At 38.6% G+C, this 25,901-nt stretch overlaps 1 protein-coding gene and 1 non-coding gene across 2 annotated transcripts in view; both read left to right on the top strand.

Moving 5' to 3' along the window:
* Positions 1–25,901, top strand: part of SYNE1 (spectrin repeat containing nuclear envelope protein 1) — a 596,966-nt gene that overhangs the window by 426,758 nt on the left and 144,307 nt on the right. The window contains exons 97-104 of the mRNA XM_027769865.1: positions 509–700; positions 7,957–8,088; positions 9,026–9,135; positions 15,221–15,377; positions 19,328–19,459; positions 19,876–20,031; positions 21,467–21,676; positions 25,474–25,575. Coding sequence (XP_027625666.1) covers positions 509–700; positions 7,957–8,088; positions 9,026–9,135; positions 15,221–15,377; positions 19,328–19,459; positions 19,876–20,031; positions 21,467–21,676; positions 25,474–25,575 — 1,191 coding nt within the window. The remainder of the gene's footprint in view (positions 1–508; positions 701–7,956; positions 8,089–9,025; positions 9,136–15,220; positions 15,378–19,327; positions 19,460–19,875; positions 20,032–21,466; positions 21,677–25,473; positions 25,576–25,901) is intronic.
* Positions 13,838–13,974, top strand: LOC114006954 (U4 spliceosomal RNA). The gene has a single exon (XR_003548604.1). It is a non-coding gene; the product is annotated as a U4 spliceosomal RNA (small nuclear RNA).

The raw sequence follows: 25,901 nt of genomic DNA on the forward strand, positions 1-25,901 counted from the left end.
GGGTTGATGTGGGCTCTGCCCACTACCTGAACAGGCAGCCTCTCCACAGGGGACGGAATGGAATTATCTAGTTCTTTTCTTTTTCTTTCTTTTTTTTTTTTGTGGGGGGGAGAGGTTTTTGCTACAGGGCCTGTGTACTCACCAGACAGACAGAGACAGAGAGACAGAAAGCGAGAAATCACCCCCCAGGGGGGATGATCATGCCACAATCCCTTCTCCATTCTCCTCTCAGGATCTTGGGCATGCATGCACACGTGCCCGGCGTGAGTTTTAAGCCACCGGGTCCGGGATGCGAACTGCGATCAACTACGTGGGAGTCCAGTGACATAGCCATTATGCTAACTGCTGGTTCTCAGGCTATTTTGTTCTCACAAAGTCTAGATACTATTTTCCGGGCTGTGAGAAAATCCAAAGAGCCATGAAAGCCTGTTCGCTTGGTGAAAGACTACAGAAGGCCTGTATTTCAGGGTGGGAGACAGTCATTGCACCCTCGTTTCTGTTCTTCCAGAACATGCTGGTGGAGATAGAGCAGAAGGTGGTGGCCCTGTCAGAGCTGTCCGTCCACAATGAGAACCTGCTGCTGGAAGGCAAGGCTCACACCAAGGATGAGGCCGAACAGCTGGCGGTGAAGCTGAGAACCCTCAAGGGGAGCCTCCTTGAGCTACAGAGAGCCCTGCATGACAAGCAGCTCAACATCCAGGTGAGGGCGCTGTGGCTGATGCATGGCAGAAACTGGACACCTGTTTGCATGCCTCTTCCAAACGTGTCAGATAAACAAAAGGTTGGAGGGGCTAGGTACTTCCGTGTAAGCTGCTTTACACAAACATTTTAGCATGCTGTTTCAATTTCACACTGTGAGTTTGGCATAGATTTTGAAATAGATGTTAGAAGAACCATTTGAGTCCATAGACCTTGGGCCTACTATATGGGGAAAGAGAAGAAAATAGAAAAAAAGGCACTAAAACTTTAAGCATAGGTTATGGATGAATATATATAGACATATCTCACCGTCTCCCATATGTATTTTATTTCTCCTACATTCCGCATTTAGATATACTCAGACAGTTTTATTTAGTGCCAAGAAACTTAGAATTGTTGTATATTCCAAGTGAAATGAAACCTTTTACTACAATGTAGTGACTTTAATGTTTCTTTTAAGTCACTGTTTTATATTCTTAGAGCTTTAGAAAGATAAATATATATATATATATATATATATATCCTTTTTTTAGTTAAAAAATTTTTAAGATAGATTTTTGCTATAGGGTGCATGTGCTTACCAGAGAGACAGAGACAGAGAGAGATAGAGAGACAGAAAATGAGAAATAACCCCCAGGGGGGATAGCTACATCACAATCTCTTCTTCTCCATGCTCTTCTTGGGATTTTGGGCACACATGCACGTGTACCTGGTGTGAGTTTCAAGCTGCTGGGTCTGGGACTTGAACCGTGGCTGCCCATGTGGGAGTCCAGTGACGTAACCATTATGTCATCTGCTGGTCCCTGCTTATATGTCTTTTAACTTTACTTTGATTTTAACTTATAATTAGCTTTTACTGTGTTTTAGAATCTGAAATTTTAGATGTTTCTTATAAAGAATATTTAACTCTGGTTTGACAGTTCCAAACATGTATCTAACTAGAAAATCTCTGACTTTTAAAGGGCAAGCTTAGACCATTTGAGTTTATTGTGATTACTGGTATGTTTGAACTTTTATTATTTTACATTTTATTTTTTATACTTGCCCAGGTCTTTCTCATCTTTCTCATTTTTAATTTTTTAAGGGATTGAGTGCTTTTATTATTTTTATCCTCTGTACTTGTATTTATTTATTTTCTTACTATACATACCTAGTAAATTCTAAGTTAATACCTTTATCTTCTTCCAGATCCATATGAGAATATCAGAACACTTTCATTTGGTTTCTCCCAATATATCTATGTACTATAATTATTCAGTATTGTAACTCCATTTTTAACCTTTACAACACAGATAGTACCATTTATCATCCCATGCAAAAATTTGGCAAATATTTTTTTGAGAAGCTATCATGCCTGCTATTTCTCTCTGTAATAAGACGAAGGAACATGGGATACAACTCTGTCTGTATCTTTACATCTATGTCTATATAATCCCATCTTCAAGGCATTATAGCTGAGAGACACAGATAATAAATAAAATTAGAATGCATTATTATATTAAGTTACAAAATGATAAGAGCTTAGGTGACATAATATAAAATAGGTAGAAAGGGAAAAGCTAAAAACCAGAGATTTAAATGTAAAAATTAAACCTGGAAAGTACTTAATGTATCAAGTATTTAACAATAGCCAAAAAGAATAGGAAGAAGCTTTTCCAGTATGCCCCAAACCCAAAATTGTTTAGGATCTCTAAAATCTATCCACAAAAATGAAAAAAGTTTTATATGAACTCCCCATGCCCCAAAATTAACTAAGTTAAAAGACATAGACGAATAGGGAAGAAACTATGCAATTCATAATCCCTTTGACAATGAATAAGAAAACATCATCTTATAGAAAAATGACAGGCCAGCAGGCATGGAGGTGAAAGTGACTGGATCCCACATGGCCAACGGCACAGTTCAAGTCCTAGACCTGGTAGCTTGTACGATGCACCAGATGTGTGTGTGCCTAGAATCCTAATAGGAAAATGGTGGAAAAGGGATTATGGCATGGTCATACCCCCATGGGGTGCTTTCTCACTTTCCCTCTCTCACTATCTCTGGCAAGCACATGCACCCTATAACAAACAAACCAAAAAAAAAAAAAGAGGGAAGAAAGAAATGTGGGCAAAATATATAAAAAGATAATTTAATAGGAAAAAAATACAAATCGCCAATTAATGTATGACAAGATGTTTGAACTCCTTTTTAGATAAAAAAAAATGCATATTAAAACAAAATACAGCTTTTTACTTTCAATTTACATACTTTAAAATGTACATGCAATCTGACTTTATAATTAAGACAAAAAAATGTTTGGAATGTTAAAATTAAACATAACTAAAATAAATTTTTCAATATATAATCACACAATTCACTTAACTTTATAAAAAGTATGAGTTAAATGTTCCCTAAAATATGAAATTTTAAATGCTTCCAAAATCTGAAACACTGTGGCTGCTGATATGACACCAACAGGTGGAAAATTCTATACCTGACCTCATGTGATGGGTTGCAAACAAAGTGCTGCAATATAAAATTTTGTTTCAAGTTACCGTCAGGCTATGTATATAAGATGTGCATGAAACACAATGAATTATATGTTTAGACTTGGGGCAAATCTCCAAGTATCTCGTATACAAATGTTCCAAAATCTGGGGAAAAAATCCAAAATCCAAAGCACTTCTGGTCTCAAGCATTTCAGATAAGGGATATTTAACCTGTTTTATTAGTCTAATGCATAATGTTTTTTTTCCCAGGGGTGGTCTATAAATTATCTTCATTTCTTTTTTAGAAAATATTTTTCATTTAGCTTTATTTATTATTATTATTATTATTTTAATTTGAGCTGGCAGAGAGAGAGGGAAAGTCAGAAAGCAAGTTGCTGGATCTGGGACTCGAACTGTGGTTGGCCATGTGTGAATCCAGCACCTTTAACTACCACACCACCTGTTGGCCCCAGTAACCTTAATTTCTAAAGAAGCTAAAACAAAGGGAGAGCTCGAAGTTTCATATGTGGGATAGCTGGCATTCATAAAGCTTAGAGTTTACCCTTACCCCCGGAGGGACAGGAAGAGAGGGAAGGGTTTACCTGATATTTACATGTGTACCAAGGGATTAAACAAGGCAGGTGTGACAAATTCCGAGGTGTGGTGAAGCAGGCCCTGTCAGGCCCTTGGTAAGCTGGTCTCTTATCACTCAGTTCGCACTACTGTCATATAAGAATTTACAGATGACATTGCTAGATCCTTTAGTTTTTAAAAAGAGGAAATTTGGATTTATTTGTAAAATCTCTCAATTTTTAAGCATTGACATTTGTTTCTAAAATTGATACATTAATTTGTATGCCAAATAAACATATTCAAAAGTCAGGATTGACTTTTGGGATATTACTTTGCAATTGCTACTCCTGTCTCCCCAAGTGGGTTTCAACAGCTAGTAACTAGGTGACTTGGGCGCAAGATCTTTAACTTTCTGGAACTTTCTTTCTTTCCTTTTTTTTTTTTTTTTTAAGATTTTTGTGTTTTAACTTTTCTTAGTTTTTGCTATAGGTTGTGTGCACTCTCCAGAAAGAGAGAGAGAGAAAGGAAAAGTGAGAAATTACTTCCCAGGGAGGATAGCCATGCAACAATCCTTTCTCTTCTTTTCCTCTCTTTGGAGTTGGCATGCATACAAATGTGCCCTACTTTTTTTTTTTTGCCATAGGGCACATGCGCTCACCAGAGGCAGTGAGAGGAAAAGTGAGGAATCACTCCCTAGAGGGGATGGCCACACTACAATCCCTTATCTTCTACTCTCCTCCTGGGATCTTGAGCACACAGGCACACAATGCCCAGTGTGGTTTTCAAGCCACCAAGTCTGGGACTCAAACTGTGTTGTCCATGTGAGAGTCCAGCACCTTAACCACTACACTACCTACTCACCTCATCCTATGTGTTTTTTAAGTCACGAGGTTTAGGACTCAAACTATGCAGTTGGTCATGTGGTATCCAGCCGCCCTAACCACAATGCCACTCACTAGCTGGCCCATCCTGCAACTTCCTTACAGATGAGTTTTTTCAATTGTCAAATAAGGATAGTAATATTATTTAATTTTTAAAAAATTCTGCAAGTATGCTTACAGTAAATGTTCAAAACACAGTAATTATAATAATTTGTTAATTATTATAAAGTCAACTGTTTCCAAACCATATTCTTTGGGAGGAAAGAAACTCCTGAAATGCAGAAAGGTAAGATCTGAAAATGATCCAAGATGGACCAGTCATGCTGATGGCTCCTGTAGTAACCACAGACAGCAGATCCTGGAATTGTGTAAACTGAGTAAAGTCCTCACTTTGCCAACAATCATACACTTTCCTGAAGATGCCGTTACATGATATGTAACTACGAATATAAATAGCAGTGTTTTACTGCATTGAAACTGGTCATTGTTCATTTTTTAAAAAACCTATAGATCCTATTTTGTCTAAGACATTTTCAAAGTATAAAATATTAATGAGACTTTTTAACTAATTAGAGGATATTTTAGAAGTTTATTTATTTACTTCATCCGTAAGTGAGTGAGAGAATTCCTATGCGACTATTAACCCTCAGCCTTCAGTCTGACATAGATCATGGGCGGGCTAGTGTCTGGCATACTCAGTGCGGTCTCAGGACTCGAACTGGGAACCTTTTCTTGTGGGTTTGCCTTGCAATTGAGTTTTACCACTGTGCCACCATCTGGCCCCTCATTAGAGCTGTGTGAGGAGACTATATTTCTTTTTATGGAAATAAAAGGAACCTTGTTTATATGACTGCCATGCAAAGGATAATTTTCCTTCACATAGAAAACTTAAAACTAGTTCAGAAATTAAGTTAATTAATAAAAATTATCTTCCCTTTTTTTTTTTTTTTTTTTTTAGAGGTTTTTCCTATAGGGCACGTACGCTTGCCAGAAAAACAGAGAGACAGAAAGCGAGAAATCACCCCCCAGGGAGGATGCCCACGCAATCCTTTCTCCTCCATTCTCCTCTCGGGATCTTGGGCATGCACGACACATGCCCAGTGTGAGTTTAAGCCACCAAGTCCGGGACTCAAACCACAGTGGACTACATGGGAGTCCAGCAACATAGCCATTATACTCAATGCTGGTCTCAAGGTTATCTGCTTTAACTAGAATCTCTTGAGTTAGAGGGCTGAAGTAACTTCCTGGATCTTATGTGGCTATAAGCACACAACCTCTTAGTGCTACTGCATCTGCAAAATGATAGGACCTACCACCTTCATTCTTTTAAGTAATTGGACTTGTATATCAGTGAATAACCAATCTCGGTTTCCCCCAAATAGAATGATTCCCTATATGAAAATATATAAACTTCAAGGGCGTGAAATAATATCTCTTGAGTTATATGATATCTTTCTCATAACACGCTTAGGTGATTTTCATATATTATCATCCCCTCCAAGGAACAGAGAATTTGCCTTATATATATAATAAAATGCTTTACAAAGAAATGTTTTATTTCATGTTTAGCATTTCCCAATCCTCACTAACTTCCCTAGGAATGTCCCTGGCAAAAGTGGTTGCTGTTCTAGTATTTTCAAAATAAACAGCTTCAGTAGCCCCACCCAGTGTGGATTCTGGTGACAGAAGTGGCCTTGCCTCCTGTTTCCTAGATATAAGAAAAAAACTGTTATCATACCTGGGAGAAAGTAATTATCGTATTTATATTCCTTCTTGCGGTGCCTTCTCATCCCAAGGGCAAGGGGAATGAAATTCAACCTGGATTTATAATCATCTTTTTCTTCCTGTGGCCTATATTTCAAAATAAGTAAATCAGTCAGAGAAAAATTTGCTAACTGGAAAACCGAATCCAACCACTTAGAAAATACACATTAAGCTTTTCCTTTTGGTGCTATATGTTCTTTTTCTCTCTGTCGCTGAGGACTCCAGCTGTCAGGTAGGAACCCCTTTCAGCTTCTAAGTCTTAGTCTCAATATGTATCTGTGAATGGAAAAGTGAGTACATTCTTCTTAAGACCAAACACTCCTGGCTTTCCGAGCACAAATGTGAGTGAGGAATTGAAAGAAGCACTCTCAGTCTGACAGTAGTTGTCTGAGTAGCACAGGGTGTTGGCCTGGAGGTTCTGTGAGAAGTTATGGAAGGAAGACCAGGCTGGACTCAGAAAAATTCATTGTTGCTTAAGAAAAAGGCTGAGAGGAAGTGGTCTGCATTCCACAAGAGAAAGTCACCAGTTGGTGGCCCGGAGCTACTGTTTTGCCAGCCTCAGGGGCTCTGATTGGGGATGGTTTTCAATCGCATGCACTGACTTTCAAGCCCATTCTCCCAGGTCCCTTTTTACCTGCTGCTTGGTTTTTGCCTGGAAAAGCAGAATTGCAGAGTGTATTTTTGGAAGATGGTACATTCTTAGCTAGCAGAGAATCTGTTTCAGATAGAAGTCATGGGCTTCCGTTCTGGTAGAATGCCCATCCACCCCAAACCTCCCACCTTCAGGAATATCATTGCTTATCTTTGAGAGGCATTTCAGGAAACACAGGGAATTGAGGGAGCTGGGTGTCACTAGTCACTGATTCTGAAGAACTTGCAAAATGTGAAGAGCTTCTTTTAGATCCTGGCAAATTATCCAAGAGCTAAGGTGGGCTCAGCATATGTGTAATATTCCCCACAGTTTTGATAGTTTGCTTCAGTTCATTGAGCTTGGAGCACTGATACCAGCACTACAAGGATGCAGGTACAGCCCGTGCCTCAAATATTCTACATATGGACTTGCCATATGCATTTATTATACGGACCCAGGGAGGGATCGTGACACGGTGCACCGTCAGGCCTTCCCAGGGTGAACACAGTGCATTAGAGTGGGTGATGATCATTTGAGAGATGCTGTCTTCATGTGACTTATGAAATAAAAAGAAACTCCTAAAAGTATCCAGAGTTACATTTTTGTGCAAAAAAAAAAAAATGATCTAGAAACATAGCTGGTAACCACTTTGGTCATCTAAAGGATCTAACCTCTAAATACATGGGTTTCCCCTGAGATATTTCTGTGTGTGATCATCTGTTTACTCTTTCTACTGCAAATCCCATAGTTCAGCTGGGTTTTGTATTACTGTGTTTTGTTGTTGTTGTTGTTTTGTTTTTTAATGTGATTTTGTAAACAAATGGAGTGTCTCTTTGATATCCTCATATAGATCACACCAAAGTAGCCCTCTCCCCAGTTTGGTTAAGGCTTTCCTGTTTGGTAGTATGACTCTTAATTTCTGCTTCATTAAAAGCAGGGGACAACCCAAGAGAAGGAGGAGAGCGATGTGGGTCTGGCAGCCACTCAGAGCCCCGGTGTCCAGGAATGGCTGGCTCAAGCTCGTACCACGTGGACCCACCAGAGGCAGAGCAGTCTCCAGCAACAAAAAGTAAAGTGTTTCCTACCTCTCCTTTGCCTGCAGACCTGCCACAGAAAGAACCTGAGAGAATTGTTACAGAAGGACAAGTTGCTTCTGGACTAGAGACAGTGTCCCTTTATCTGTCTTCTCTTTGAATGAAGCAAGTCGTGGTTGTTTCAGTATACTTACGATGGCCGGACTGATTGGTCATCTTAAAGCTCAATTTTTAAGCCAAGTTCAGGTTTTGTTTACAAATAGCGTGACTCAACTATAATCTGCTTTATCACGGTTACCTTGTCACTTCAGAGTCACCATCCTTTGAGTCTATTTAATTATAGTAAAAATCTCAGGAAGGCCTCTGAGAATTAGTGAAAGTCTAACTTACACGTCTTTTTAAAATGTATGTGATTTGTTTTTCACTTTCCAATAGAGGCCATCATAGCACAAGATTGCAAATGGTTGCTAGACGGCTAAGAGTGATTTCTCATCGATACCTTAACTTTATGTAAAGCGTATATTAAAATAGTTGTATATTCTCAAAGAACAAAAGCATTTATGACAAGTAATAAAAAAGGAAAGTGAAATCCATTTTATCAAGTAAGTAAAGAATTAAACAGACCTGCTACTTTCATGGATCTAGCTATCCTAGCTAGCACAAGACAATAGGCGTTTTGAAAAGTGAAAGTGTATTCAGTGCCACTTGAGGGCACCATTGCCCAGCAGAAATTTGTTTTTCCATTGATTTTTTTTTTCTAGGATTTTCAAATACATCTTTTATCAAAGCAAAATAAAAACTATCCTTTGAAGACACATTTGAGTATTTGCCTAAGCCATTTCTTTGATGCAGTGTGCAAACTTAAAAACCCGCTTCCAAAGTTCTTTGAGGAATTTCTTAACTTTGAACCATGATTGTAGGCAGTAGTCAGAAAGTGACTAAGACATTTGCATTCTCCTTTCTCTCCAGCAGGAGTTAGAACAAGAGTTAGCAGAGCAGAAGAGCCTCCTCCGCTCAGTAGCTAGTCGTGGAGAGGAGATTCTAACCCAGCACTCAGCGGCAGAGACCTCCGTCCCACTTGGGTACGTTTCGAAACACTAACTTTCTCTTCTCTTCAGTGCGCTTTCTTGACATTTGAAGATATGTAAACATCTTACTCAAAATTATATCTTAAACATTGTCTGCAAAATTGGGTCATTTTGTTTTCACTTCAGGATATGTCATGGACCTGCATTTTGAACGTTCTGTTGCCTTGCGTGAACATCACTAGTCAATGGCTAGCTTCTTTTTCTCCTTCCAGTATGTTCAGCTTATCTGGCCAGAGGGTCAGGCGTTCATTTTTCTAATCATATAAGAAATGCATTATAAAATTGGATCATGATCCTTCTAACTGAATGATTATATCTAATTGCAGAGCATCATGCCTGTAAAAACTTATCTTCCTCTAACATCATTCTCACTGAATGTCTATTTTTGTCATTTTTACAAGTAAAGTCATTGAACTTGGAGTCCTGGTTTGTAGTAGAGATTTGAAATTATTATATACAATAAACTAAATGTTAAGAGAAAAATTAAGGAAGTTAGGGAATTTTCTTTTTCTGAATTGTTTATTTAATTTTATTATTATTATTATTATTACTATTTTATAATTCATTAGAGGACTCATGCACTCACCAGAGGGGTGAGGGAGAGATTGAGGGAAAGTGAGAAAGCAGGTTGCCAAGCCCAGGACTCAAACTGCAATCAGCTATGTGGGAGTCTAACACCTTAACCAAATGCTGACCCACAGAATTTTCAGGTTGAGAATTTTGATTTAAAAGGTAGGAAGGTAAAGAAATTTTAACCTTAGTGGAAGGATTCCCATAAACTTATTCAGATCTAAGTTCTTTTCCAGTTCTATAGCTATTAACTTGGAAAAGTAATTCTCTACTCACCTATGGAATTAGAAGAATAATTGACTACTGTCATTACAGAATTATTGTGGAAATTGTGATTGTCAGCTGAGAGGATATATATGGAGATTTTCTTTTTAGAACTATTTAATTTTGTTTATTTATTTATTTATTTGTAATTTGACCAGAGAGAGACAGAAAGTGAAAAAGGAAGCCACCAGGTCTGAGACTCAAACCATGGTCGGGCATGTAGGTGTCCAACATGCCAACCACCATGCCATCCACAGGCTCAAGGAAGATTTTCTTTGAAATCAAGAACATTTTTTAGACAGTCTCAGTGAAACCTCTCTGAAAGTCTAACTTACACGTCTTTTTAAAATGTATGTGATTTGTTTTTCACTTTCCAATAGAGGCCATCATAGCACAAGATTGCAAATGGTTGCTAGACGGCTAAGAGTGATTTCTCATCGATACCTTAACTTTATGTAAAGCGTATATTAAAATAGTTGTATATTCTCAAAGAACAAAAGCATTTATGACAAGTAATAAAAAAGGAAAGTGAAATCCATTTTATCAAGTAAGTAAAGAATTAAACAGACCTGCTACTTTCATGGATCTAGCTATCCTAGCTAGCACAAGACAATAGGCGTTTTGAAAAGTGAAAGTGTATTCAGTGCCACTTGAGGGCACCATTGCCCAGCAGAAATTTGTTTTTCCATTGATTTTTTTTTTCTAGGATTTTCAAATACATCTTTTATCAAAGCAAAATAAAAACTATCCTTTGAAGACACATTTGAGTATTTGCCTAAGCCATTTCTTTGATGCAGTGTGCAAACTTAAAAACCCGCTTCCAAAGTTCTTTGAGGAATTTCTTAACTTTGAACCATGATTGTAGGCAGTAGTCAGAAAGTGACTAAGACATTTGCATTCTCCTTTCTCTCCAGCAGGAGTTAGAACAAGAGTTAGCAGAGCAGAAGAGCCTCCTCCGCTCAGTAGCTAGTCGTGGAGAGGAGATTCTAACCCAGCACTCAGCGGCAGAGACCTCCGTCCCACTTGGGTACGTTTCGAAACACTAACTTTCTCTTCTCTTCAGTGCGCTTTCTTGACATTTGAAGATATGTAAACATCTTACTCAAAATTATATCTTAAACATTGTCTGCAAAATTGGGTCATTTTGTTTTCACTTCAGGATATGTCATGGACCTGCATTTTGAACGTTCTGTTGCCTTGCGTGAACATCACTAGTCAATGGCTAGCTTCTTTTTCTCCTTCCAGTATGTTCAGCTTATCTGGCCAGAGGGTCAGGCGTTCATTTTTCTAATCATATAAGAAATGCATTATAAAATTGGATCATGATCCTTCTAACTGAATGATTATATCTAATTGCAGAGCATCATGCCTGTAAAAACTTATCTTCCTCTAACATCATTCTCACTGAATGTCTATTTTTGTCATTTTTACAAGTAAAGTCATTGAACTTGGAGTCCTGGTTTGTAGTAGAGATTTGAAATTATTATATACAATAAACTAAATGTTAAGAGAAAAATTAAGGAAGTTAGGGAATTTTCTTTTTCTGAATTGTTTATTTAATTTTATTATTATTATTATTATTACTATTTTATAATTCATTAGAGGACTCATGCACTCACCAGAGGGGTGAGGGAGAGATTGAGGGAAAGTGAGAAAGCAGGTTGCCAAGCCCAGGACTCAAACTGCAATCAGCTATGTGGGAGTCTAACACCTTAACCAAATGCTGACCCACAGAATTTTCAGGTTGAGAATTTTGATTTAAAAGGTAGGAAGGTAAAGAAATTTTAACCTTAGTGGAAGGATTCCCATAAACTTATTCAGATCTAAGTTCTTTTCCAGTTCTATAGCTATTAACTTGGAAAAGTAATTCTCTACTCACCTATGGAATTAGAAGAATAATTGACTACTGTCATTACAGAATTATTGTGGAAATTGTGATTGTCAGCTGAGAGGATATATATGGAGATTTTCTTTTCTTTTTTTTTTTAGAACTATTTAATTTTGTTTATTTATTTATTTATTTGTAATTTGACCAGAGAGAGACAGAAAGTGAAAAAGGAAGCCACCAGGTCTGAGACTCAAACCATGGTCGGGCATGTAGGTGTCCAACATGCCAACCACCATGCCATCCACAGGCTCAAGGAAGATTTTCTTTGAAATCAAGAACATTTTTTAGACAGTCTCAGTGAAACCTCTCTATGTGCATGTATTGCTAAGAGTTATAATTTGGTAATTTTAATTTGGTAAATATCTTTTGGAAAATAGTTTTGAGTCTGTTTCCTATATTGGAACATTTTTTTCAGGGACAATAATCTAAAGAACGAAATATGGATTATGAAGATGATTTATGGAATATTATCTATAATACCAAATCATTAAAAGCAAAAATGCTTAGTAGTATAGACAATGTCCAGAATTTTATGCTCTGGAACCAGCAGTTAGCGTAATGGCTATGTCGCTGGACTCCCACATAGTCGACATTCACGTCCCGGACCCGGTGGCTTAAAACTCACACTGGGCATGTGTGCGTGCATGCCCAAGATCCCGAGAGGAGAATGGAGGAGAAGGGATTGCGGCATGACCTTCCCCCCTGGGGGGTGATTTCTCACTTTCTGTCTCTATGTCTCTCTCTGTCTGTCTGGTGAGCGCACACGCCCTATAGCGGAAACCTCTCCAAAAAAAAAAAAATTATGCTCATATGATCTTAACAAAAACTTGTAAAATATTTTAAAATGTGTGTATGATGCTAATTAAAATGTATGAAATTTAAAATGTAATATGTGTATGGAAAAGAACCAGAATAGAATGTAAATAACCAAAGCTAACTTTAGAGAGGGGACATGGGGGGATTTTTTATTTTAATTGTGTACTTTAATCAATGCTGCCGTAATCTTGTTGACATATGACATTAGTTATATGTGTGTGTGTGTGTTAACTTCAAGGGCAAATGATAAGAAAAAGCTAAAGTGCAATTGACATATTATGACAAAATATTTAGGAAATAGGAAGGCATTCAAAAACAGAAAGAAAGGGCCAGCAGGTAGCATGGTAGCTGAAGTACTAGATCCCGCATGGCCAATACCCTAGTTCCAGTCCTGGCACAGCACTTAAAAACACACTGAACACATGTACATGTGTGCCCCAAATCCCAAGAGAATGGGAAAGAAGGGACTGTGTCATGGCTATACCCCCAGGGGGTGATTTCTCAATTTCCTCTCTCTGTCTCTCTCTGTCAGTCACATGTACCCTATGGCAAAACCTAAAAACAAAAAACAAACAAAGAAAAACAAAGTAAAAAACTAAAATTATTGATATTACTAATAATATATATAATATAATAATAAATATTACTAATAATATATATAATATAATAATATATAAAATGTAACATAGGAATAAATACTATTATAATATTGATAGCAACAGATTTTATTTAAATAATGCTAAAAGTATAAAAATTGAAAGATTAAAAGTGTTTAAATAAGCTCTGTTATTTATCATGTTTAAAATGTAGATAAGGGCATTACTGTGTGTGCCTACAGTAAGCCCTAAATGAGCACCCTTGCTGTTTTTGTGATGACTGAGTTGAGACCAGTCATCATTTTGCATTTCTGCCTGTTTTTAGTCCTTTCGAGATGCTTACTTACCCTCATAATTTCCTGAATATTTTTGCCACACTCTATTTTTACAAATAATCCACCATGTACTATTTTCTCATCACACACAGATCCATAGCAATCTTTTGCAACTTACTTGCAATGATTGTTTTTTTCTTTCAATTGCCTTTAGCTCTGGAGAAGACCCAGATGACAAACTATGAACTACTCTTTCAAATATAAAAGTATTTTAAAAAGAAATTTGGAGCTTTTCACAGTGGCAGTATCATAGCCAATGAGGTTTATCCGAGGCGCGATTATTGCTAATTGAAAAGAAATTTGGAGTGCAATTGCTATTCTGTACAAGATTCATCTTAAAGACAACTTTTTTTCTAGAAGTTGAGTCCCTTTATCATAGCTTTGTAAAAAGGTTAAGGCTTGCTTCAAGAACATTATCCTGCAGAGGTTTTTGCTATAGGGTGTGTGCACTCACCAAAATGACAGAGAGACAGAAAGTGAGAAATCACCTCCCAGGGGGGGATGGCCACATCGCAATCCCTTCTCCTCCATTCTCCTCTCGGGATCTTGGGCACGCACACACACACATGCCTGGCGTGAGTTTAAGCCACCAGGTCCGGGACTCAAACCACAATCGACCACATAGGAGTCCAGCAACATACCCATTACGCTAACTGCCAGTTCCTCAAGAGCATTATCTAAAGACATTATTGTATGGACACTTACTCCATGGAGAGTTGGCTGTGGGGTAGTATACAGCATTATCTAATGTTTGTTTGTTTGTTTTTTCCCCCTTGAGTGAAAGACCGTGGGTCCAAACACGGCTATCTAATGTGCCTTTTAGGTAACATGATTCTTGTTAGGACCTCAAATCTCCTAACACAATAAGATCTATTGGAACTTAGGTTTCTCTCAGCTGTTACTGTTCCTATCGTCCTTATTAGTGGTCCCTATTGATTGAGCAGCCGTATTAGCCAGCAAGGGCTGTAATGTCACACAAATATTCTCTTACTTTAATTCTCATAATTCGTTAAGGTACATACTGCCTTCCCTTTAAAGATGAGAAAGTTGAGGTGCAGAGGTGACAGATGGCCTGATGTCATGCACGTAGTGTATGAGAGCACGGGTTCTGGTCCAGAGTTTCCTTACTCTGCAAGCCATACTCTTTCTCGGAATTCACTCTATTGCCTGTCTCCAAGGGAGACTCCTCACTGCCTTTCCCCAAGTTCTGGACTGCCTTTTCCCATGTCCTACGTTTTCTCTGGGCTCGTAAAATTTCTCAGTAGCTAAGTTTTAGGTCTTTATAGGCTCTGTGTCAAAGGATATAATTTGTGGTCATACTATACTTTCTGATTCTAAATATTACAATTATTTTTACTTAGTACTGAGCTGTTATAAATATATAGTCTGGTATTCATTTTCCTCAGGGTTTAATTGTAATATGACTAAGAATATACTTGTTTTATGCTTAGTGTCAAAATTTTCATTTTAGTTTATATTTTTAAAGTGTAAACTAGTGACTAAAATAATCTCATACCAACTTCTGAGGCTTGGTCTAATACGTAGTGACTTACTGATCTCGTCACTTTTTTGCACACGTTGTAAACTTAGATTATTTATTCTTCTAATAGCGAAAAACCTGATGTGTTATCCCAGGAGTTGGGGAAGGAAGGGGAGAAATCATCCACTGAGGACCAGATGAGAATGAAATGGGAAAGCCTACATCAAGAATTTAGTACCAAGCAGAAACTACTGCAGGACGTTCTGGAACAGGAGCAAGAACAAGTGGTATCAAATATTTTGCTTTTATAGATTAATTAGTCAAAATGATGCATAGTTTATGCTGAGGGAATGTAACTGTGTTATAATCTATATTTTCATTGTAAACCCTATACTAAGACATAAAACAGTTATTCATTCTACATGTTTCTTTCGTATCTTCTAAAATTTTTGCCAGAGGGCATGTACACTTGCTGGAGAGAGATCAACTGAACGAAAATTAGAAAGCATCTCCGTTGGGGGATGGTCATGCTGCAATCCCTTCTCCACTTCTCCCTCCTATTAGAAGTTTGGGCATGTGTGCACGTATGCCTACCATGTTTTCAAGCCTCTGGGTCCCGGAGTTGAACTGCATGGTTGATCAGGTGGGATCCATCCTCCTTAACCACTAGGCCACATTCTGGCCCTGCCCTGTTTTTCTTAACCAAACTTCACATTCTCCTTAATAATGATATATTGACATATGAAAATTAATTTTATTTCTAGACAGTGTATTTCTCTCAAAGATAATCCATATATTATTTTATATTAGCATAAGCCATTCAATTTTAAACGCCCTGATTTTTTATTTGTAACCTTGAAAAATATGGATATAAATCAAAGATATACACACATCCAGGACAGAAGGAATTCCACAAATCTGGAACTAAATTGTCAGGTCATCTTATTTTCCATTGCTACTTCCAGTTTTTAGTAATTTCAAGAGATCTTAATGAGGAACATATTGGGACCTGGGTGGGACTAGAGGGAAGAGAAGCCAGGGGTCAGCTAGAGTGAGTCCTAACCCTCTGGAAGGCTGGTCCTGACCCTCTGGAAGGCTGGTCCTAAGATGCATGCTGTGTGGTGCTGGGCTTGGTTCCACCAAGCATGCCAAATCCAAGGTAACTGAATAAAGCAGCAGAAAGCCCAGGTAAATAATGGCTATTGGTTTGGCCTAAGCAGAAGCCAGGGAGCAACTGGAAGTCAGTGGAGTTGGAGTTTAGAAAGCTAATGAGAGAACCAGGAAGCCAAGCACTCCCGGGAAGCCATCTGGGATGCCTACCATGGCTATGGCCCAGAAGGATTTTGAAGATAGATGCTTTAGTCCTGCATCCTGGGCCAGCAACCTCAGCCTGGCTCATTGAAGGACAGTGGTATTATTAGAGTAAATTCTAGAACCTTTGCTGATGGTCTAAGGAAGCCGCTGTTCTCACTGCTCTGATCAGGAATAGTTTAGGTGCTGGGAAAGGCTGAACCCAAAAACAAAAGATGGCAATTATGTTGGTGTATCAGAGGACCGTAAGGCAGGAGCTGACAAAGCAGGCACCATACAGCAGGTACAACTTGCCAAGATTAATTGGAAGGTGATGCTTCAAAGGGCATAATGTGTTTCCTTGTCTCTGGGCATCCAAGCATGTCTGTCCAGAGCAATGTGTTTCTGTCCCATTCTACACAGTCACATGATGGGCCACACTGTTTGTCCGCTCACTCTCCTTCTTGCCCAGGAAACTTGTTCACCATCATCTGTAGGAATGGTCACTAGTCTGACCTTGGATAATAGAAAGGCCTATGTTTATATCCCAGTACTCCAGAATTGTATTCTGTCTTGACAAATGGTGCCTATACTTTTAGCATGAACCTCATACCCATGATCAACATCTGGCACGCCCGATCAGATATCTCTCAGGCACATAGCTGGAATTTGCAATTTCTGGTGGAGACTGTCTGGATTTGACTGCCAACTCACCTTCCTGTTTCATTATTCCCCCAGTCCTCTGAATACAAGGGGTATGTGCTATCCTGAAGCAGGAACTGCACTCTTTTCTGACTGTGCAGAGTTAAGTAAGTCCAGAACATTTCGGAATGGCACACTTCCTTATCCCACGCTTGCTTATTATTCTCCATTCATTAGCTATCCAACCCCAGGGTCTCTCCTGATATCCACCTGCCTTGAAGCACCTGTGTAGTTCCCCAGCATCTGCAGCTGTCCTGGAGGGCTCATCCATTACTTGCTTTACCTTGGACAGCTGCTGTTTTGCCTCAGTGCTGGCACCCAGCTCCTCCGTGTTGGCTTTACAGAACAGGCCTTATCCTGCTGACACTGACATTTCCCATGATACCTGGACTATTAGAGTTAGGTTCATGATCATATCTTACTTGCCTTTGGGGTCAGACTTCTCATGTTCTTTCCTTTATTATTTTTTTTTCCCAAGAAAATGTAAGGAAGATTCTTCCCCTCTCTCGAAGTCCCCAAGAAGAAAGGGAGTGATCATTTAATGAATGTATTTTAACTAGGTTTTAACATATCTAGCAATTCTATAGTAAGATTTCCACTTCGAAGCCCTGAAACTGAGACTTGGAGATCATGATCATATCTTACTTGCCTTTGGGGTCAGAAGCAGAAAACTTCTAATTTTCTTTCCTTTATTTTTTTTTTCATGATCATATCTTACTTGCCTTTGGGGTCAGACTTCTCATGTTCTTTCCTTTATTATTTTTTTTTCCCAAGAAAATGTAAGGAAGATTCTTCCCCTCTCTCGAAGTCCCCAAGAAGAAAGGGAGTGATCATTTAATGAATGTATTTTAACTAGGTTTTAACATATCTAGCAATTCTATAGTAAGATTTCCACTTCGAAGCCCTGAAACTGAGACTTGGAGAGATTGTGTATCTTCTTGAGGTGCTGGGACTAAGAAGAGGCAGAGCTAGACCTGGCATATGTTGGGTTATAGGAAAAGTCATGATGCATTTTTGCATAGAGAAATAGGAAAATTTTTTCAACAACCCAATAAATCTGTCTGATTCCCAAGTCCCTCCTCTTCTCTACTACCTTACTGGCAATTTTGTACACTGGATATATTTCCATTAGGTGTAAAAACAGGCACTTTTTGGAGGCCCAAAGTTCACTAGGTTAAAGGGCATTAATGTCTCAGTAATTCTCTTCCACTCTGTGCGGGACACCATATGTGACTTCAAGGTGAGATAGCTCCTGCTTCCAAGAACCTATAACCCAATCAAAGAATCTTTCTATTTCTGAAAAATTAAGAAACTGTGATAGGCTCATATGCAGGAATTTGAAGGAAACAGAGATTCTGTTTTTTAAAAAGGGGGAAATCCACTGTAGTAGTTGTGGAATTTAAGGTAATAGATTTTAAACAGGTTTTGGGTGGTGGACATTACAGCTACAGTAGGGAACTGTCCTGGCATATTTATAGGATAATGAGTAATCAGCCTGAAAGGTGAGGATAAAGTGTTTGAAAAAATTGCAGGAGACAGAGTTGATTGGAAACATCATCAAAGCATGGCCCTTATCAGGGAGCCGCTAGGTACACGGGTACACCGAGGAGCGTTTAGGGAGATAAGGATGGCAATGAAAGCCACATGTTCAGTCTGAATCTGGTTTTTAGGATGGATTTTTCACTATGGAAAGTACTAAAACCAAGAGAAGTTAAAGGAAAGGCTATAAGATTTCAGACATTTTCCCACCATCTCTCTTGTTTTGCTGTTTTTTTAATCTGTGGGAGGCATCATTACCATTACTGAATTTAGCCACTATAATCAATGGACATGCTATGCTGTAAAGGGCATATTTCTCAAGAATAGGATTTTATAAGTGCAGTATTTATTTATTTATTTATTTATTTATTTATTTTTAGAGATTTTTGCTCTAGGGCGTGTGTTCCTGCCAGAGGGACAGAGACATAGAAAGTGAGAAATCCCCCTCCCCCATGGGGCGATGTCCATACTACAATCCCTTCTCCTCCCCTCTCGGGATTTTGGGCATGCACATGCCAGCATGAGTATCAAGCCACTGGGTCTAGGACTTGAATTATGGTCAGCCATGTGGGAGTCCAGTGCATTCACCACTATGCCACATGCTGGCCCAAGTGCAGTGTTTTCAACATTTACTTCAGGGTGCGCTTCTGAATGAGAAAACTGAGGCATAGTACTACGTTCCTAAGCCGTCCTCGTTTGCCCACAGCTTTACAGCAGGCCCAACCGTCTCCTGTCTGGTGTGCCACTCTACAAAGGGGATGGGCAGACCCAAGATAAATCCACAGTCACGTCTCTTCTGGATGGACTGAACCAGGCCTTTGAGGAGGTATCATCCCAGGTGGGTTGCGTTGGTTTGTGTTAGTCTGCTTGGACTTGGTGAAGTTGCTCTGTTCTGTGAACCGGTGGGACCCTACACTGTTGCTGAGCCCTGAAATCAAGACGCAAGACTGCATGTTTGTATCTAGGGACTTTCCTGGGTACACCAGAAACGTGCATGCCCATGACCTGGAACTGGCTGAAGCTGGTGGTAGATGACATCAAGACCTTGTTGATGGTGCTGTCTCCCTGTCTCTGTGTTCTCTCTGTCTGCCTAGATAATGGGAAAAATTAATAAATAAACTTTAAATGAAAAAGAAAGAAGGAAGGAAGGAAAGAACCAGTAAACACTGAGTCACATCTAGGGATGTCTCCCTGATTCCTACAAACTTTGTAGTTAATTCTTTGTCCCTTGTTTGGTGTGTCTTTGTTTTCCAGGGTGGAGGGACAAAGAGGCCGAATATACACTTGGAACAGAAGTTGTATGATGGGGTCTCAGCCACCTCTACTTGGTTGGATGACGTTGAAGAACGTTTATTTGTTGCCACAGCACTGTTACCAGAAGAAACAGAAACTTGTCTCTTTAACCAAGAGGTAGGTTTGGCAGTTTTGGTCTGTACATCTGTGTTATTATAAGACACTTGAAAATTTGATGTTGAGGGACCAGTAGTTAGTGTAATGGCTATGTCGCTGGACTCCCATGTAGTCGACCGCAGTTCGCGTCCTGGACCCAGTAGCTTAAAACTCACCCCGGGCTCGTGTGCATGCGTGCCCAAGATCCCAAGAGTAGAATGGAGGAGAGGGGACTGCAGCATGGCCATCCCCCCTTGGGGGGGTGATTCCTCGCTTTCTGTCTCTCTGTCTCTCTGTGTCTTTCTGGCTAGCGCATGCGCCCTATAGCAAAAACTTCTCCAAAAAAAAATTTTTTTTTATGTTGAATCATTAATTTTCTGTAAAAAGAAAGTCAATCCTTAAAAAAATTTTAATAAAATACAATTTATGTATATCTCCAAGCAGCATAATCATAATACAGAACAGAATTGCTTAAGTACAAAAAGTTTTCAAAGATATTTATGTTTTGTGATTTTTTGTTTTTGTTTTTATTTTGCCATGGGATGCATGCACTCACCTGAGAGAGAGACAGAGAGAAACAGAGAGAGGGAAAGTGAGAAATAATCCCCCAGGGGGACAACCATGCTGTAATCCCTTTTCCTTCATTCCTCTCTTGAGATTTGGGCATCATGCTCTCAAGCCCAACATGACTTTCAAGCCGCTGAGTCCAGGACTCAAAACACGGTTGACCATGTGGGAGTACAACACCTCAACCACCATGCCACCTGCTGGCCTCTTGTGTTGTTATTCTTTATCTAGTGTGTGTAGCAAGGGGAAACGAATACAGAACTGTTTGAAAAAATACCATGATAGATCATAAATTCTGTGAAATATGGGCTGCAAAATAACATTCAGAATACCTAAATAGCACTTTACAAAATTCATTTTACTTTACAAAATTCAACATATATTATTATTAGCTAATGATGTGCACTCCAAAAAACAAAAAACAAAAACCAAAACAAACAGAAAATTCCTCTTCTCTTCTTGCCTTAAAGTCTATAGAAGTATATGAAAGAAGAGGTTCAACTTGCTTTAATTATTATAGTCTATGGTATTGTAATAGTTACAATATTGTTGTTATTAGTAAGGAGTAACAGTGATTTAGGGGCCAGCAGGTGGCATGACGGTTAAGGCACTGGACACTCCCACATGGCTGACCATGGTTCGAGTCCTGGACCTGGTGGCTTGCTTTCTCACTTCCTCTCTGTTTTTCTCTCTCTCTCTCTCTCCCTCATCTCTCTGGTCAAATTAAAATGATGAATGAATAAATAAAATGAAATAAACTATTAAAAACACAAAGTAAAAATAAAAATAAAAACAGTGATTTAATGGTCTTACTGAAAGGCAATGACTGATTTGCATAGTGGTATATGGATCTAAATATTGAAATGGCATTTCTCTCTTATCAACCTAGACTCTTGCCAAAGACATTAAAGAAATGTCTGAAGAAATGGATAAGAACAAGAATTTGTTTTCACAAGCTTTTCCAGAGAATGGAGATAATCGGGATGTCATTGAAGATACACTAGGTTGTCTTTTGGGGAGGTTATCCTTGTTAGATTCAGTAGTGAATCAGCGATGTCATCAGATGAAGGATAGACTTCAGCAAATACTGAATTTCCAGGTAAGCCCTTATCAAAAGAATTCTCTGGACATATCTAACAATAATCAACAAGGTTCTTTATTGGGATATGATATAAATACATTTCTTTTTTTTCCAAATGTACAATGAAGAGCAAGAACATTGCAGAAAATCTAGGCATGAAGTAAAGTTACAAAAATGAAAAGTTTCATGCTCTTAAACGTGGAAGGTTGAAAAAACCACCCAATCAAACTAAGGGCTGATTAGAACTTTATGTTCAATCACTGAAAGTCAAATTTATGGGTCATTATAATTATAACTTGCAGGTGGTAATAACTGAGTTTTAAAAAGTTACGAAAAGAACATGCAGGAAGTGGTAGAATACAGAAAGAACCCTAGATCCACTACTTGAGACTTTGAAGTGCCTGTGGCCTAATTTCTTCGACCTATGTTATATTATTTTCCAATCCTAACTCCTCAAACTTATTGCTTTTTAGCCCCATATTAGAATTCTATTGCTGATTAAACATTTTCCTGTGACTATAGGAATTCTATTACTTGTGAACATTTTCCTGTGTCTATACACTGAAACAAATGCAACAGCTGCTGATGAACCTTTAGTGTTGACTTTTCATTCCTAATGAAAGGCACCCTTTGATTATACTCAAGTTTTAATTGAATATTAGTTTCAACAAACATGAAAGTTTTACAAAATAGATAAGTTTAATTAGAGCCAAGAGTTTAATAAAAAGTTTTGATTTGGACAAAAATACTTCAGGATGTCAAATAAATGTATTGTTAATAAAGAAGTACAGAGTTTTCTAGATATTCATCTGGAGGGGCAAATTACCACTAGTAGTCTGCATTCCTAAAACTGCAGTGTCAAATTATCACAGACATCTGTGTTTTGTTTTTTTATTCACAAAAGTCCACATGTATCACTGTGGACTTCATGACATCTCCATTGGTTGTCATTCTATTGATACTAGTAACTTTGCAAAGTCAGAAGAGCAACTCTGATCCCAACACCCTTGGGTTCACATTCTGGCTTGTCACTTACTGACATATAAGCTAAGGTGCTTAACTTCTCTGAACCTCACTATCCTCAACTGTTAAATCACATCCACAGAATTGTATTTGTTATAGAGTGTTGTGAGGGTGAAATGAGTTAAAATGTGTAAAATACTTGAACAGCTCCTCTCACCTAGCAAGCACTCAGCAAGTTTTATTATTGTTTTCGCTATGGGTATTATAATAACTGTAGGATCAGAAACCAACAGAAAGGTTCAGTTAGTTTCTCAAGTTTATTTAACCATCAAGGACTAGATCCAAGACTGATTTAAAGAATATTTTTGTATTGTATAGTGTTAGAGGGATGGAGGAGATATGGAGAATAGTAGACCTACTCAAATTATACTTTGAAGGCAAGATGAATAGGGCAGCATTTGAGGAGAGCTTAGATATGCGGAAAGAAAGAAAGAGGGCCTGTTGAGGAACTCTAGAAACTTTGACTTTAGTATCTGGAGGTCACTGGCTGGCAGAGAGGACTGGTAGATAGCAGTGCCATTGACTGTGGGCAAGACCGAGCCACTGGTGATACCTCAGGCTGGGGCAGGATAAGGGACAGAATTTCAGATTCTCTGGTGAAAAGCCCCAATAGACATGCCAGTCTGTGTCTTGGATAAATGATCTGGACTGGATATTTGCATCCATATCTATTAGGTTGTATAGTACATATGGAGGAAACTTATTTGGGGGGGGTCATAAAAACAGTGGTTATTTGGATATTACAATTTAGATATACCATCCAATTGCATGTATGTCTATATACAAAATGTCTAAAATCAGCAAGACTGTTGTATAATTTATGAAACCTTATTTTATTACTCTAAAATTCCCTTTTACGAAGTAATACACTGAATTGTAACAGCATTCTGGTTTATCAGTCATGAGCGAGGTGGTTTAAAAGTTAAAATGTATATATCACTCAGTGGAATATTTTTCTTTTGCTAATTACATTTACTTTGTTAGTGTCCTGGTACTTTTAAATTGTTTTGATAATCATAACCAGTCCCCCCAAAATATGAACTAAACACAAATACCCTGGAACTCATTTTGGTAGGGGACTAAGAGAGAAATGTGTAAACATAGTATTCTCCCCCTTTTTTTTTTTTTAGGGGGGGCAGGTTTTTGCTATAGGGCATGTGCACTCGCCAGAAAAACAGAGACAGAGAGTAAGAAATCACTCACCAGGGGGGTGGCCTCGCCGCAATCCCTTCTCCTCTATTCTTCTCTTGGGATCTCCTCTCTGGATCTTTGGCATACACGCACACATGCCCAGCATGAGTTTAAGCCACCGGATCTGGGACTTGAACCATGGTTGACTACATGGGAGTCCAGGGACATAGCCATTATGCCAACTACTGGTCCCTAACTCTCTTTAAATTCAATTTTTCTTCTGCCCAGTTTTGACATGATAGTGGCCAGCTCACAAACAAATACTGATATTTCAAAATGTTTATGTTCCAGGTTAGTCGAGAGCCAAAGTGCTAACGTTAATGTAATTAAAGGTCAAGTCAAAAGCCATTTTATTTTACCTTGAACCAATCCCCTGCTGTGCTGTCCATGTTTGGTAGTTACTGGAGCGGCATGTCTTCAGTTTCCATTTAATCTTTGGTCGTAGCTTTTGCCAGATTTCTCATGTTGTTCTATACCCAAGGACTATCTGGAAGGATACGTGGATGTTATTTAGATGTACATTATGTATATGGCATTGCAACCAAGTTCGTCAACTATTTTGTATTTTTAAATGTTTATCCATACACTTGAACCTAAGTAAATTTCTTGAACATGTAATCGAGTGTTTTATCTTATTTTCAAAGTGGAAAGTGAGGGCCAGCAGGTCGAGATTAAGGCACTAGATCACATATAGCTAACTATGCAGTTTGAGTCCCAGACCTAGTAGCCTGAAAATCATGCCAGGCATATGTGCGTGTGTGCCCAGAATCTTGAGAGGAGAATGGAAGGGATTGCCATAACATAATCCCTGGGGGAGGGAGAGGGGTGCATTTCTCACTTCCCTTCTCTCTCTGTCTCATGCACATGCCCTATGGCGAAATCTAAAACAAAAAAAAAGGAAAATAAATGAAAAATATTTCAATAATTGAGGTGATACAGTGACTTTTAAGTGTAAAGCTTTCTACCAAGCTGTTTCTCAAATGACTAGAATCCTAACTAACCCCTTTTTATCCCATCAGTAATTCTGTGACTAAAAAAGAAAAACACTGTGTTATCTGTTACATATATATAATAGATAAATACCTTAATTACCCAGTTATGTCGCAATGTAGTAAAAATTTGGGGGGCCTTTCTATTTTGATTTTTGAGGAAATATCAAGATCATATGATTATTAGCACCTCTTTTATTTAGTGATTTTAAATCAATCATATTCTCTGCTTTACTGTCTTTTTGACTGGTCTTTCCCAATAACTAGTGTAACTTCCAGAAATGTAAACTTTCTTTTCTATGATCGTGAGTGGAATATAGTTAAGGAAGAAAGTCGATGTACATAAAATACATGGGTGCTCTTCATTTCTAGCCCATGATATGCTATTTTACATACCTACTCATGGATCTTAAATGAACCCATGTTGTTATAAATGTGGGGAGATAGTGGAGACTATCTTTTAATCTGTTCAAATGAATGAGAAACATTTTTTGCTATGTTTACAAACAGATAAAGGCATGATAGCTCTAACAGCCTCTGTGACCTCACCCTGAGCACAGTGCTGATACAAACATTACGTGTAAAACTCTGGTTTCTGGCTTCTTCCCTTAGAATGATCTGAAGGTGCTGTTTACATCACTGGCTGACAACAAATACATCGTCCTACAGAAGTTGGCCAACGTGTTTGAACAGCCTGTTGCAGAACAAATCGAGGTATTTATAGCTGCCTCCTGAGCAATTGCGCAGAGGAGATCTGATTTACTGTGAAATGTCAAACGTTCTATGGGAGAGTAATGGCTGACTGCAGCATTGTTACCTGTCACGTGTTTTGCTTTTGAGTACTGGGTTTGAATAACATGCTGGTGACGTTGACTCAGTCACTTCCATGTGGAAATAGGAAACGTGAAACAGGAGAAAGTGTCAGTGACAGATGCTGACCTGGAGGAGTTTGCCAGCCAGCAGTGGGGTTAGACATGAACCTTAGTGACACAGGACAGACAGTCACACTGTCCTGGGAGAGGTCCAGATGAAAAAGATGT

This window comes from Tupaia chinensis, unplaced genomic scaffold, assembly GCF_000334495.1.
Source record: "Tupaia chinensis unplaced genomic scaffold, TupChi_1.0 Scaffold000014_1, whole genome shotgun sequence".
Taxonomy (NCBI): domain Eukaryota; kingdom Metazoa; phylum Chordata; class Mammalia; order Scandentia; family Tupaiidae; genus Tupaia; species Tupaia belangeri.